The sequence below is a fragment of the Eurytemora carolleeae genome, unplaced genomic scaffold (genome assembly GCF_000591075.1).
Source record: "Eurytemora carolleeae unplaced genomic scaffold, Eaff_2.0 scaffold472, whole genome shotgun sequence".
Taxonomy (NCBI): Eukaryota; Metazoa; Arthropoda; class Copepoda; order Calanoida; family Temoridae; genus Eurytemora; species Eurytemora carolleeae.
In genome coordinates, this window is record NW_019396392.1 from 112,980 (window position 1) to 127,775 (window position 14,796).

General features: G+C 33.7%; 2 protein-coding genes across 2 annotated transcripts in view; one reads left to right on the forward strand and one right to left on the reverse strand.

The window, feature by feature from the left end:
• Nucleotides 1–54: 54 nt before the first annotated feature.
• On the reverse strand, nt 55–5,003 carry LOC111702331 (uncharacterized). The gene is made up of 3 exons (XM_023473981.1): nt 4,881–5,003; nt 1,408–4,513; nt 55–690 (listed from the first exon to the last, which is right to left on the reverse strand). Exon 2 carries the CDS (start codon nt 4,426–4,428, stop codon nt 2,497–2,499), a length of 1,932 nt encoding a protein of 643 aa, XP_023329749.1. The 5' UTR covers nt 4,429–4,513; nt 4,881–5,003; the 3' UTR covers nt 55–690; nt 1,408–2,496.
• A 9,193-nt stretch (nt 5,004–14,196) lies between these two features.
• LOC111702338 (glutamic acid-rich protein) overlaps nt 14,197–14,796 on the forward strand; it is a 4,758-nt gene continuing 4,158 nt past the window's right edge. The window contains exon 1 of the mRNA XM_023473989.1: nt 14,197–14,501. Within this exon, the coding sequence (XP_023329757.1) occupies nt 14,346–14,501 (156 nt within the window). The 5' untranslated portion in view covers nt 14,197–14,345. The remainder of the gene's footprint in view (nt 14,502–14,796) is intronic.

Consider the following 14,796-nt stretch of genomic DNA (forward strand, 5'->3'; position numbering starts at 1 on the left):
AAATTTACAAGAGATAATTTTAAAGATTATAAATTAATAAATAATCTTGCACGATTAAATTTTTTTACATCAAAAGATTTAAATCTTTAAAAGTTGCGTCTTGTAATTTGCTGTGTCGTCTTTTCAGATTGAAACAAACCTCTAAAATATTTTCTAGGTTTTACATCTTTATCCTAGACTACAACCCTTCAGAACATTTATCCTAGACTACAACCCTTCAGAACATTTATCCTAGACTACAACCCTTCAGAACATTTATCCTAGACTACAACCCTTCAGAACATTTATCCTAGACTACAACCCTTCAAAACATTTATCCTAGACTACAACCCTTCAGAACATTTATCCTAGGTTACAACCTTTCAGAACATTTATCCTAGACTACAACCCTTCAGAACATTTATCCTAGACTACAACCCTTCAGAACATTTATCCTAGGCTACAACCCTTCAGAACATTTATCCTAGACTACAACCTTTCAGAACATTTATCCTAGACTACAACCCTTCAGAACATTTATCCTAGACTACAACCCTTCAGAACATGTGCATCTGCGGGTATAAGTGTGCAATCTCCATGAAAATGAGGATGGACAAGGTTTAGACCAATATCTTCATGGCGCTCATTTATTGGATTCCACATGAACAAGTTTCTTGTGGAGAATCCATGTCTGTTAGTTTTTCCTCCCATCTTAATAAAAAGTATATTATTTACAGTCAGACCCATAAAACTGTGGAAGAGCAAAACAACTGGTTTGTATAATCCAATGAATATGAAACATGGGCCCATGTATAACCACTAAGTTTATGTTCGATGTGTACATGGTAAAACTATTTGCTTTATTACAATAGATACTCATAAGTTTTCTTCAATATCGTCTTCTTATTCCACAGTTTTAAGGTTATCATTATATTAAAAAAAACGGTAAAAGAAATAATAAGAAAAAACTATATCATTAATTTAGATACATGTTTCTTTCTTTAAGATTTATTGCATTCAGAAAGAAGAAGAACATTTATCTCCGAAGCAAAGGCTTGAGTTTTTGCAACAGACTCTGATTTTCTTATCTCTATAGCTTTGCAATCCAATGTCATAGTCTCGTAGACATTTGATATTTAAAACTATGACTTCTGTTGGATTAAATAATCTAAGCTTGAAATATAAAAGGTTTGAACCATCAGGTTGCAAAGATATAGGAACTAGAAAATTTGAGTTAGTGGCAAAAACTCAAACCCTTTCAGAATCAGGGGCATATACAAGGGGGAGGGATTAGTCCACAATCAGCACCTAGAAAAGTGGTTGCAAGGGTCCTTTATGTCTTGAGGGGGGGATTTCAGCCCCCAAATGTGCCTAAGCCACCCCTGCTGTGGACCAAAAATCCTGTATACACCCTGGTTAAAATTATACCTCATAGCTTTCATATGGTGTCAGTGATACAATAGCAGAAAAAAATGAGGTGTATTGAGGATCTGCCATGGTCATCCATGTTCCACTTCCATTTGCCTCATAAACAGTGAGATCAAAATACTGTTGTCTCAAAATGCCATCTCCAACCAACACAATAATTTTATTCCCAGTTGCTCTTCGTCTGATGATAACACAGGCCATGTTATTCCCTGACCAGTATAGAGAAGGCATGGATGACCAACTGTTAGTAGAAATTGTATAATAATAAGCATTAGAGCGGGAATTTCCTGCCATTGAATATATTCTGTCATATCCTGGGTCAGACACAGCACAATGTCTATGTATGGGTACAGGATAAGATGCCATTGTTTCCCATCCATTAGATGTTGTCCATCTGTCTACTTGAGTAAGGTCTCCACCATTATGACCTCCAATTGCAAATGCTGCATCACCATAGGTAGTAAACTCATAATAACCCCTATTGATAGGCATGCTTGCCATTGTGCTCCATTCAGGAGAATACTCATTAGTGTTGAGAGAAAAACAGCTACTAAGGTATGGACCTCCATAGTTATGACCCCCGCAAACTAACAGCAGGTAATCCACCGCTGTAACACCAGTTGCAAATCTACCAGGAGAGAAAGGTGGAATCTTGTTGTGACAAGTTGCAGGAAGACGAGGATCTCCTTTCCTTAACCTATCCCTGAGAAGAACACTCCAGGTGTCTGGGTAATCTGAACCAGAGGTTGTGTGACCTCCCCAGCACACAGCAGCATAAGCTCTTATTGACACACAGTCTTGAAGAGCTTTGAAATTTTGAGATCTTTTAACAGTTGTCCAATAACCTGCATTCATTTCATTTTGAAGGTAATAGTATTTGTCTTCAAAATTGTTTGTCTCTTGGTTAAATTCAAAGATATTCTTTAGACTGTTGCCGTATCTTGTAGTTGTAGAGCCCATTAAAAATGCATCAAATGGGGATAAAGTAATCATCACCACTAAGTTTTGGCGTCCATTACCATACAAATTGCTTGCCCATTTCCATCCACTATTGGTTGAAAGATCATAATAAATCACTGCTTCTGTTCTTCAACCTTTAACAACAAGCAACCATTTCTCTCCAGTAGTCTTCATGATGATTCCACAACTAGGATCTATGACTTGTTGATTTCCAATAAGGTTGCTATGAAAAACCCACTCGTTCTTTGAGACTGAATAATAGTATACTCCCATTTTATCTCCTACATAACATTCATGACCTCCTATCATCCATATTCTATCCTCTTCCACATCAGCAACAGAACAATGACGATGAATTGGATATGGTAAGTTTGCTTTAGATGTCCATATATTTGATTGATGATTAAACTCATGCAATGTATTTATACATCCTGAACCACCATTCCAGTGATCATATCCACCAACAATAAAGATTGAGTTTTGATAAGTTAACATTTGGAAATGTCTCCGTTTTCTAGGCAAGTTTAGCGTAGTAGTCCATGCTCCATTATTTGAATTTAGGTCAAACTTTTTACAGTCAGCTAATGGATCAGAAGCACCAGTATGAAGTCCTCCACAAACATACAACCAGCCATCTAATTCTGCCATACCCGGACTGTGTCTTCCTTGAATATCATCAATTTTGTGATTAACACATGTATATCTCTGATTTGTGAACACAGTAACTTGGTTTGCATAAACAGATCCATCAGTAGTATGACCACCAAACCCAATAGCAATCATTTCGTCAGTATTATCCCTACAATCAAAGCTTCCCACTGTGTTTATGCACAGCTGCTGGAGCACACTCTTTCTTAAATTCCTCCAATATCCTACTTCACCAAGTCCATTATTCTGAACTCCTATTTTGCTGATTACCAATGGAATGCTTTCTTTATAGTTGGCAACACATAAATTGGAGTTCTTATTATCTGAAACTGTAATAACAGTGTCTCCTGAAGAAACATCATAAAAGATATCCATGAAGAATAGATTAAATGTACTGGAGGACAGTGATGGCCTTATTTGCGAGGTAAATAAGTTTACACAGTTTTTATTTTCACATCTTGCAATATCGGTTCCTAGGATACGTAAATTAACCCTATAGGAAATTGTCATATCAGCATTTGAAACATAAAACCAAGCATTATTATCAATAGCAACCTCAAATCTAAATGTATGGTGGTTCTGATCTCCAATGTCTGATGAGCTTATGTTGAAAATCTTGATTCCATTTTTCCCAAATGTTTCAGCATTATATCCAGGGAAATTGTTACAATTATGCCAATCATTGTTTACACATTCATCAATATCTGTACACCCTGCTACAGGATCTCCAGTGAAACCAACCTTGCAAGTACAAACAAAGGTTCCTGGAAAATTCCAACAGTTAGAGTTAGCACCACAGTTATCAGTTCCAACTCTACATTCATCTATATCAATGCAACCACTGTGCTCAGCAAAATCTTCAAAACCTTCATTGCAAGTGCAAGTAAAGCTCCCAATTGAATTTTCACAAACTGTGTTACGTCCACAGTGTAATAAACCTTCAAAATGGCCATTGTTTGGAGAGCATTCATTCAATTCAGAACAATATGGTTGTACTGCTGTTTTGACACAATAATGTCCAGAAATACAATCCTCATTATCTTGACATCCAACCTCATTTTGTCCACACAGATGGTAACGCTTGTTGCATGGCTTGTAACAACAATTATCATCTGATTTGAAGTCAAATGTTTCAGAATTTCTTGGAAAGATATGTCTTGGAAAGAAGGTGGTGTTAAGACAATTGTTATCTCCACATTTAAGCCAACCCTGCCCGCTGTGTTTACACTCAGAGTCAGAATCACAGTGTCCCCCGCCCTCATCGCATGGATGTTCTGTAGTACATCGCTTTTCACAACAATCATCTTCCTCATCCCACCTTCCTCCAGGTTGTCTCCATTTCCCTCTATTACAACAATGCTCTCCACCACGACATATCTTGTCAATCCTAGGCGGAGATTCAAAATCAATCATGATTGCTTTTTCTGTTTCACCAGCAGCTGGATCCTCAAGAAATGTCAGATTTGCCAGGTCACACACTTTAGAGTTCTTGTCATAACTAGAAATCAACTTTTGAATGATTAATATAAGGTTAAGATATTGCTAAATATTGAGTCATTAATCTTTAAAAAGAAATTGAGACTTTGCAAAAAACTCAGATTTTCAAATCCCTCCATCTTTTGCAACCCTAGATGTCCTGGGTAGATATTAAATATTTCAAACTATGAATTATGTTAAATCAAGTAATCTAAGTTTAAAATATTACAGATGTCAACCATTCCATTGCAAAGATTTAAAGACTAGAAAATTTGAGTTTGTGGCAAGGACTTAATTCCTTTGTTATTCAGAATTATAAAATTAATGCCTTTTTATTTTACTTTAATTCAAATCTAAAAGTAAAAGCTTCAATACAATAAACATTATACCTGAAAGCATTACAAAAAGATCCATGAATATGATCCAAGTGACTGCACTGAATTCCACATTGCTTAATAGATTGAACTTTACTGCTTTTAGTTAGGTGAGCGTAGAAGGATGTTTCTGATATATTCTTGGTGCTGATGACAAAAAAAGTTTTATAAAAGATTAAAATCTAACTTTGAAAAAAGAATTAAAGAACCATACTAGATAGAAATGATTGGTAAAATGGCCAGGAAAGTTAATGTTTCACAAAAATTCACATAAAGTATTTGAGATTTTATTTTGACATGAAAATCATGACGTTAGTCAGAATTTTTCAGGATTTTCATAACCAGATATACTTGGATTGGCAAGGTCAAAAGAGTCAAAAGCATAGGTCAAGCAGGGGAAGGCTTTTTAAATTGGCCCAACATCAATATTTGATGCAATATTTCTAAGGTTGAGTGGATCACTGATGTTTGTAGAAGGACTTCATTTTACTGTGAACAAAATTGATTAATTGATTAATCTCTTTTCTGATATAGCATCCCTAATGTAAAGTGTCTGGGCATTAGAGTTCCAGATAATTAGGCTTGTTAAAACCAGAATCACAACCCTGGAGTAAACGCAGGTTATTTATGATACATTTAATCAGGTATAAAAAGGAAAATTTCAGTATTTACCTTTTCCAAAGCATTTTTTTAACTTTACCAGCAGAGATATTTCTAAACTGAAAAATGGTTTTGTCAGTTTTAGGCGAATTAAAACTTTTCTTGGTTTAAAATATGTAAATTTCAAACATGGTATTGTTTAAATTTAACTTTTTCAGACAAACTTACTGTTTACTAAATTGCACACATATTTGTAATTGTTATAGATTCAAAAATATAAAATGTCTTAAAATCAATACATGTTTAAAAGTGTAAATTTGATTTTTAAAAATCTTTGAATCTATGAAGAAGTTCTAAGACATTTTTTTCACTGCTTGAAACAAATATTTCGAAAATATAGTTTGAGGGAACACACGTGCACACAAGTCACAAATCAATAATGGTCTGAGATTCTATGATTTAAAAAAAATATTATAAAATGCTAATATTTTAATTAATCAGGGGAAGATTATGCCAAGTGCAGTTTTATTTTAAAGGGGGATGCAAACCTCCTTTTTAGGAAAAAAGGAGGCTGTTTATTTAAAACTATGAACAATCAACTTTATAATACCATGAAGGTGTGTTTGCCGTTAAAATCCCAAATATTTGAGTCAAGTGTTCAGTTCCTTTGTCCTCTAACATTTTTAATTAAATTTTTTTTTAGAAAAATCACCAAAAAAAAAGCAAAATAAGCGAATTTTTTTTCGTTAAGAATATTAACTGAAAAGTATCAGAAAATCAAACCTCTTAAATGATTAAAAAAAACTGACCTTTAACTTCTCCTTTCTCATGGTTGAATGAATAGGATTCGTGGCACATATTGATTTTTAGTGCAAGATATATATATTTATACCTCTGTCATTAATTTTGAAGAAGTGGTCAGCCAAAATTACGAAATTGTTCTTAACCCTTTTATAAGTTTTCATAAGACCATATGGTTAAAATGTTTCGGTCTCTGCAGTGCTCATGATGTGACCTGTGGAGTTCAAAAGAAACCTTTGAAAAGAAAAGTTCGGTGCAATGTGCATGCGTTCTATTCACATTTTTTTAGGGAAAAAATGAAATCTAAACAACGAATTTGCTTTTTTATCTTGAAAAAGTAAGACACTTGCACCCAAATAATTACCCAAATTTGTCTTTATGTAAACAAAAAATTCCAGAAAAATAAAAAAGGAAATAATTAAAATTTGAATAAATCAAAAATCAGTCAAACGAAGAATGTTAAAATGAAATTCAAGAAGAATTTTAAAAATCAATTTATCTTGAAAATAGAAGCTATAATACTATAATTTATCCCTCCCAATCTCCCTCCTCAGTAGGACCCAGAGTATCAAGGGTTATCTGATAGTTTGTGCAAGTTGAAATATTGCTTGGTAGTTAATGTGCAAAAGAAATTGACAAATGACAACAAGACCAGCTTAAAACTGTATACATAGTAAATATTAATGCGTACTCTATACAATTTATCGACCGTTGCAAAATCTTAACATTATTATTTACTTTTTAGATTTATTTTCATAATGATTATAGAAATGGACAGAGTTGTTTAGTTTTGCTGAGTTCTGAGTTTTGAAAATTGTTCTTTAATAATGTTCAAATTAGGTATTCCTGTAGCAAATGCCTACTCCATAGCAATTTACTATTTTTAATGTTTTCTAGTTCCAATAATTAAACATATTCTGGAATACCTTTTTTACATAGTGGGATGGGAGGAGGTGGGGGTTGACCGTTTTTCTTTACCTTACAGAACTAAACTGGAGTCTTCAGAGACGGTACCAGTACACACGTCGGACCCACAAACGTCAGATAGTACAAACGTCAGACTAGTGCAAAGAGTGCAAACGTCGGACTAGTACAAACGTCGGACTAAAGAAAAAGTTATTATTTAATTTTAAGATTTTTTTTATTAAAAATATATTTCCTATTATCGAATGGTCTAATTAAAATCTACCCAAAGAAACTGAGATGTTGCCACTAATTCAAATATTCTCATCACTATATCTTTGCAACCTGATGGTATTAACCTTTGATACTTTCATGCTTAAACTTATAGATCTGATAGATTTCACAGGCTGAAATATCAAAGGTCTACGACATCGGGTTGGAAAGATATAGACTTGGAAAAATCAGAGTTTATGACAAGAACTCGATTCCTTTTGTGTTTGTTGCTTGCAAAGACGATTAATTTTTTATAAATATATATCTATTATTAACATTGAGTAATTTACCTGTTCAAAAATTGCAATAATTTCCTGTCTGAAATATGGCTATAGCTTGATGATTTATTGTGATGTGACCATGCTGGTGATCAATATTGGAACTCAGCCAACCGCCCACCGGAGGTCGCTGCGTTTTTACCTTAAAAAAATTTTAAATCGTCCATAGGGTTGCGAATTGGCGATTTAATATCGGAGAATTCGCCCCAAAAATAAATGTTTTTATAATTTTCAAGTTTTTAATTTTTCTTGGAAATGTAATGCTGAATTTAAATCTGTAACAAGTATTTAAAAAATTGAGACTGATCATTATTTATAAATTTCTAGATAAAATCATAATAATTTTATTTTTTCTGGTTTGTTAAAGATCAAAATGAAAGTATTTTCACATCGAACGTAGTGAGGTGTGAAATTACTGTTAATTCGATCGAAAGCAAAATAGAAAAAGTCAAAATCACAGCAAAAACTTTTTCACACGCATAATACCAATTACAATAACACATATAGTTTTATTCAATTTTACTCAACTTATTTAATAGCAGGTCGATAACGTTACTTTATCAACTCCTTTTGTAATTTTGATTACAGAAAATAGTTTGAAATTAGTGATTGTTGTCCTCGACTCCCTCGACAGCGTCAGGCTTATAAAATGTTGGGTTATAGCTTTTATTATCGACTTTTACTCTTGATTTGGGCCGGGATCCTAAAAACCAAGTCGTTCAATTTGTGCATTTCTAACATTCCGTGTGAGAACGTTTTAATTTTTTTGAAAAACGATCGTTTCGTTATGAAAACGACGACGAATAATCAGAAACGAATTACCATCGTTTTTAAAACTATCGTTTTTTTTAAAGTTCGTTATTTAAAAATGGTCGTCTTAAAAACGATTGTTTTGAAAAACGATCGCTTTTATAAAACTCGTCGTTTCGTTAACGATCGTTAACGACGACCCTTCGTTAACGATCGTTAACGAAGAGAGGAAACCGACCTGAAGGGCATCTGTACTTATCATTGAGTAGTTTTTAAGAAAATATCAAGAAGTTTTAGATCCCCCCAAAACTGTTTAACTTCATGTAAGACGACATTAAATATAGTTTCATGTAATATTTAAAAAACTTTTATGTTAAAAAGACTGTAAGCGTGACTATAAGTGTTCCTTGATGGAAAGATTGCAATATCTGATTCATAACGTTATAACACTTCATAATGTGTTAATAGCGTTGTCTGATCAAGTATAAATTAGTGAATTGTGCAATTCTACTGTAAGAAAAATGTAGGATTTGTTAGGAATAAACACTTTTAGACTAAAAAATCGACAATATCTTCCACTTTATTGATAAGATAAAGGTTTCGAGGGTTCTGTTTTGAATCTTTGCGTCCGGATGTTAACTTGACATAGTATGCTCAGCTTTATGTATTGTTCAAATATTTATATTAATCTAGTATAGAGATCGTTAACGTAAAATTACTTTTCAATTCATAGCGTCGTCTGATCAAGTATGAATTAGTGATGTCATTTTTATAATTTTGATAACGAATTATTTTCAATTGTGGCTTCTCTACATAAAGTGAGTTGTGCATTTCATATAATTGTAGGAAATATCGGAAATAAAATCTTTGTTTAAATATTTGTATAGTATGATCATTAACATAAAATTACTTATCAATAAGATAATTTGATATTCTTTTTTCCGATATTAAGATGAGTTTCAGGACTTTTTAGAAAAGATTTCTCAGCAATTAAAATTGCAAAATGGTTAAGCTAAACTTGAGAAATAACAAAATATTAGCATACCACATTAATTCTTATTTTTTTGTTGAATTTATATTTAACAAATCATTTGCTTTCACCAAATAAGCCCAAATCCAAGTTTCAAGTTGATTTAATTTTGATACTATAAAAGAAGCAACTATAGATGATATCTTTAAGGAAGCCCATTTTCACTCTGAACCCCCTCGCCAAGTTAATTTGTTTATTAAAATGAGTTTATCTTTTTTCAAATTTCATCCGAGGTGCTAACTTTAAACGAGATCAATTTATTTTAGAGAACTAGTTTTAAAATCGCGTACATCCTAAGGAAACATTTTTAAAGATTTCAAGAAGAAATGTTAAACTCTATTTTCCAAATTTTTACAAAGAACAGAATCTTGTTCACTGATGATTGATTCGTTTTACATACTTTTCATAATTTTTAACATTTCTCTTTCTTTTAGACTGAGCTTATGTGCCCCCTGTAGTAGTGCACCAGGAACCCGATTTGATGAACCATACTTCTTTTCTGATAACATGGCTGAAGTTGCTGAACTCTGTATTCGCGGTTCATCCACTTCCCAATCTAAACCAGCAAGTTCTTCCAGTAATTGCAGTGCCTAGCTATAGAGGGTAAAAATGATTGAAATACTAATATAAAACCAAAAGTGACATAATATATTTTATGTAAGATAGAAAAGATGAACTTTCTACTTTATTTAATGTACGCTAAAACTGTATTGCAGAATGCTGCAGTACGGTTCAAAAGCTTAGTTTATACCAAGGTACTAATGCAAAGAAAGTTAATTGCGGTCACGTATACTCTGCAAACATAATGAAACCGGTTCTCTCTAAGCGGAATTTGAAAACAAGAATAGATGCATCTGTGTTCATTCAGTATCCGAGGTTGTTAAAAGCATTTAATTTTGATAATGCACATCAAAGTTTCCTATGACCAGAATATTTCATAGATTATTTTTGTAAAAATGGATTCCATGTCAGGCTGTGACATCCGTCTTGTGTTTACTTTTCCGCCCAAAGACAGTACACTGCAGTACAAAAAATGCGTACACCTCTGAAATAACTTTCCTTGCATGAGTACCTTGGTTTATAGTGCGTGTATGTACTTTGTTGTTCTATTTTACTACTAGGCTTCTAATAGTCCAGTAATATCGTTCTTTTTATATAAAAAAACGATCGTTTTTCAAAAGTTAAAAAAATCGTTTGTTTAGTAATTAAAAAACTATCGTTTTTCAAAATTTTAATGAAAATCGTTCGTTCAGAGAAAACACGGATAGCTTTTTTCACGATCTTTCAACCGAATTAAATTGTTTTTTTTTTAATTTAATCCAGAGAAAATTCATCCTAATTCTAGCATTCAATCCAGAATAAATTCATCCTTGATCTAGCATTCAACCCAGAATAAATTCATCCTTGATCTAGCATTCAACCCTGAATCAAATTCATCCTTGATCTAGAATTCAATCCATGGTAATTTCATCCTTGTTCTAGCATTCAATCCAGAGTAAATTCATCCTTGTTCTAGCGTTCAATCCAAAGTAAATTCATCCATGATCTAGCATTCAATCAATGGTAAATTAATCCTTGTTCTAGCATTCAATCCAGAGTAAATTCATCTTTTTCTATCATTCAATCCATGGTAAATTCATCTTTGTTCTAGCATTTAATCCAGAGTAAATTCATTTATGATCTAGCATTTAATTCATGATAAATTTATCCTTGTTCTAGCATTCAATCCAGAGTAAATTCATCCTTGTTCTAGCAAAAATCCAGAGTAAATTCATCTTTGTTTTGGGATTTAATACAAGATAAATTCATCCTTGTTCTAGCATTCAATCCAGAGTAAATTCATCTATGATCTAGCATTTAATCCAGAGTTAATTCATCCTTTTTCTAGCATTTGATCCAGAGTAAATTCATCCTTGTTCTAGCAACCAATATTTGGTAAATTCATCCTTGTTCTAGCATTCAATTCAGAGTAAATTCATCCATGTTCTATCATTCAATCCAGAGTAAATTAATCCATGTTCTAGCATTCAATCCAGAGTAAATTCATCCTTTTGCTAGCATTCAATTCAGAGTAAATTCATCCTTGTTCTAGCAACCAATCCATGGTAAATTCATCCTTATTCTAGCATTCAATCTAGAGTAAATTCATCCTTGTAGCAACCAATCCTTGGTAAATTCATACTTGTTTTAGCCTTCAATCCAGAGTAAATTCATCCATGTTCTATCATTCAATCCAGATTAAATTCATCCATGTTCTATCATTCAATCCAGAGTAAATTCATCCTTTTGCTAGCATTCAATTCAAAGTAAATTCATCCATGTTCTATCATTCAATCCAGAGTAAATTCATCCTTGTTCTAGCATTCAATCCAGAGTAAATTCATCCTTTTGCTAGCATTCAATTCAGAGTAAATTCATCCTTGTTCTAGCATTCAATCCAGAGTAAATTCATCCTTGTTCAAGCAATCAATCCTTTCTAAATTCATCCTTGTTCTAGCATTCAATCCAGAATAAATTCATCCATGTTCTAACATTAAATCCAGAGTAAATTCATCCTTGTTCTAGCATTCAATCCAGAGTAAATTCATTCATCCTTGTTCAAGCATTCAATCCAGAGTAAATTCAATCAACTTTGTTCTAGCATTATTATTATCATCCACTACAACAGGATATCCTCAGGATTTCTCAGCATAACATGGGAACTACATTCTTGGACTCTACAGATAGTTCAACTACTCTAATAACAGGGGAAATACATTCGTGGACTCTACAGATAGTTCAACTACTCTAGATACTTTAGGAGAGCCTCCCTATATGTTCATTAGAGGTATAGAGTAACTCTATAGATAGTTTAACTACTCTGGATGCTACAGCCGGGCTTAGTGAGAGGTTCACTAAAACTAGAGAGTACAATATCAACAAAGAGATGTCTAATGGAATTATAGATACTTGAGCTGGACCTATGAAAAAAGACACTGGAGATACAGAACAGCTAGGACAGCCTCATTCTCATCATCCACTACTACAGATAGTTCAACTACTCTAGATACTCTAGGAGAGCCTCCCTATAGGTTCACTAGAGGTGTAGAGCAAATCTACACCTATAAGAAGCTCTAGGATACCGAGGAAAACTAAGGATATCAGGAACTAGAATTTCCAGGATACAGAGAGGAACTAGACGCTCTAGGATACCGAGGGGAACTAAGGATATCAGGAACTAGAACGCCCAGGATACAGAGAGGAACTAGAAGCTCTAGGTTACCAAGGGGAACTATGGATATCAGGAACTAGAACGTCCAGGATACAGAGAGGAACTAGAAGCTCTAGGATACCGAGGGGAACTAAGGATATCAGGAACTAGAATGTCCAGGATACAGAGAGGAACTAGAAGCTCTAGGATACCAAGGGGAACTAAGGATATCAGGAACTAGAATGTCCAGGATACAGAGAGGGACCAGGAGCTCTAGGATACCGAGGGGAACTAAGGATATCAGGAACTAGAATGTCCAGGATACAGAGAGGGACCAGGAGCTCTAGGATACCGAGAGGAAGGATATCATGAACTAGTATCCCCCCTGATATTTCTAGATTTTTTAACCTAAAACATGAACCAACTGAAGTTATTTCAAATAGTCAAATAAACTTTAAACAAGGCAATTGTGTAGTGTACATAGACCCGTTACACAATAAGTTCATTTTTATGCTATTAGTAAATCATTTGCGTTATAACATCAAATGCATTTGTAAAATTTCTTCGCTTTCCTTTTTCAGAGGTTTAGGGGGTTCCATTGAACAATGGAAAATCAAAAACCTTTAATGTTCCAGAAACATTTATAGGATTTAAATTTTTGTATGCCACAAAAAAAACGTTTTTTAATTTTAACTATATAACAGGCCCGTTTATAATCTGTAACCTGCTTATATTTAAAAAGTCAGTATCAAGCTTTTTTATTTAACATTTAGAACGGAACTGAGTTGTCAAATATTCCGATCCCTATGTTCATTTGAAACATGTTATCTAATTAATTGTATGGTCCCTAACTTCATAATTATAAAAAAATTTAAAAACGGAATTGGAAGAAAATTTTTTCAAATGAGCGTAATGTGTTGATTTGAACTACTGCAGTATATGACGTCATGTCAGTAGTTCAAATGAACAATAGTTCAAACGAACAATAGTTCAAACGAACAATAGTTCAAACGAACAATAGTTCAAACGGGAGTACATTATAGTTAAAATGAGAATCCACCTGGATTTGCGTAGGTCGAAAGGGTAATGTTGATCCGCTCGATACTGCCCATCCGTCCTATTGCCCATCCGCTATACTGCCCATCCGACACTGCAACATCTCACCTACGACAGCTGTAGGTCGGATGGGCATATTTTCTTGGTCGGATGGGCATTTTACGTAGGTCGGATGGGCGATGCTATCTCATTTGGACTATAACTGCCGTTTGAACTATTGTTCATTTGAACTATTGTTCATTTCAATTTCGTAGGTTGGATGGGCATATTTAGTAAGTCGGATGGGCACTTTTTGGATGGATGAGGACGAGCGCTGCGGCCATGAAAGACCTATAATTTTAACAATTTAACAATTGAAAGATATATGTATATCCAAATATTTTTTTTAAAAAGACGACATTACAGATCTGCTTGAAGCCTCTCAAAGTTTTAAAATTACTTGGCATTATACCGCAGAAATCCAGACATGTGGAGTAAACCCATGCGGACAAATTAGAATTATCTTGTAGTACGGTGTCGTTATCTTCTCAACAAATCTGTTATATCGTATTGTGTATAACTTTTTTCTTTTTCTAAATTTAAACTAGTTTTACATCAAAATGGCGAAATCTAAATTTAAGCCGAGGAATACTGAAAAGGAGAATAAACCCGCCGAATTCAAAGTAAAGGACAAAATCTCGAAGAAGCGACGACCAGTGAAGAAATCTGAGCAGAGCTTGAATATCAAGGCGAGGAAAGCTTTCGGTTCAGGAGAGGTAATTAAAGAAATAAACTGATTAATTGACGAACGTTTATTTCTATGGGGATCTAAAGGCGAGCACCTTAAATGTCAAGAAATAAATTAAAGATCGGTAATTTCCTAGAGAACGATTTTTGGGTCTGTCCTAGTATACGATTTTTGGACCCCCCCCTATGGTTAATGTTATAGATAAGTACGGTTAGCGATGAGTACAGGTCAGGTTACAGATAAAAATGGTTGAAGGTAAAGATGGTTCAAGCTTGAGATAATTAATGTTCATGTTAGAGATTAGTATTGTTTACTTAACATCA

Excerpts from the sequence above, each read along its gene's own strand:
- LOC111702331 (XM_023473981.1), bottom strand. The coding sequence starts at position 4,428 with ATGATTGATTTTGAATCTCCGCCTAGGATTGACAAGATATGTCGTGGT.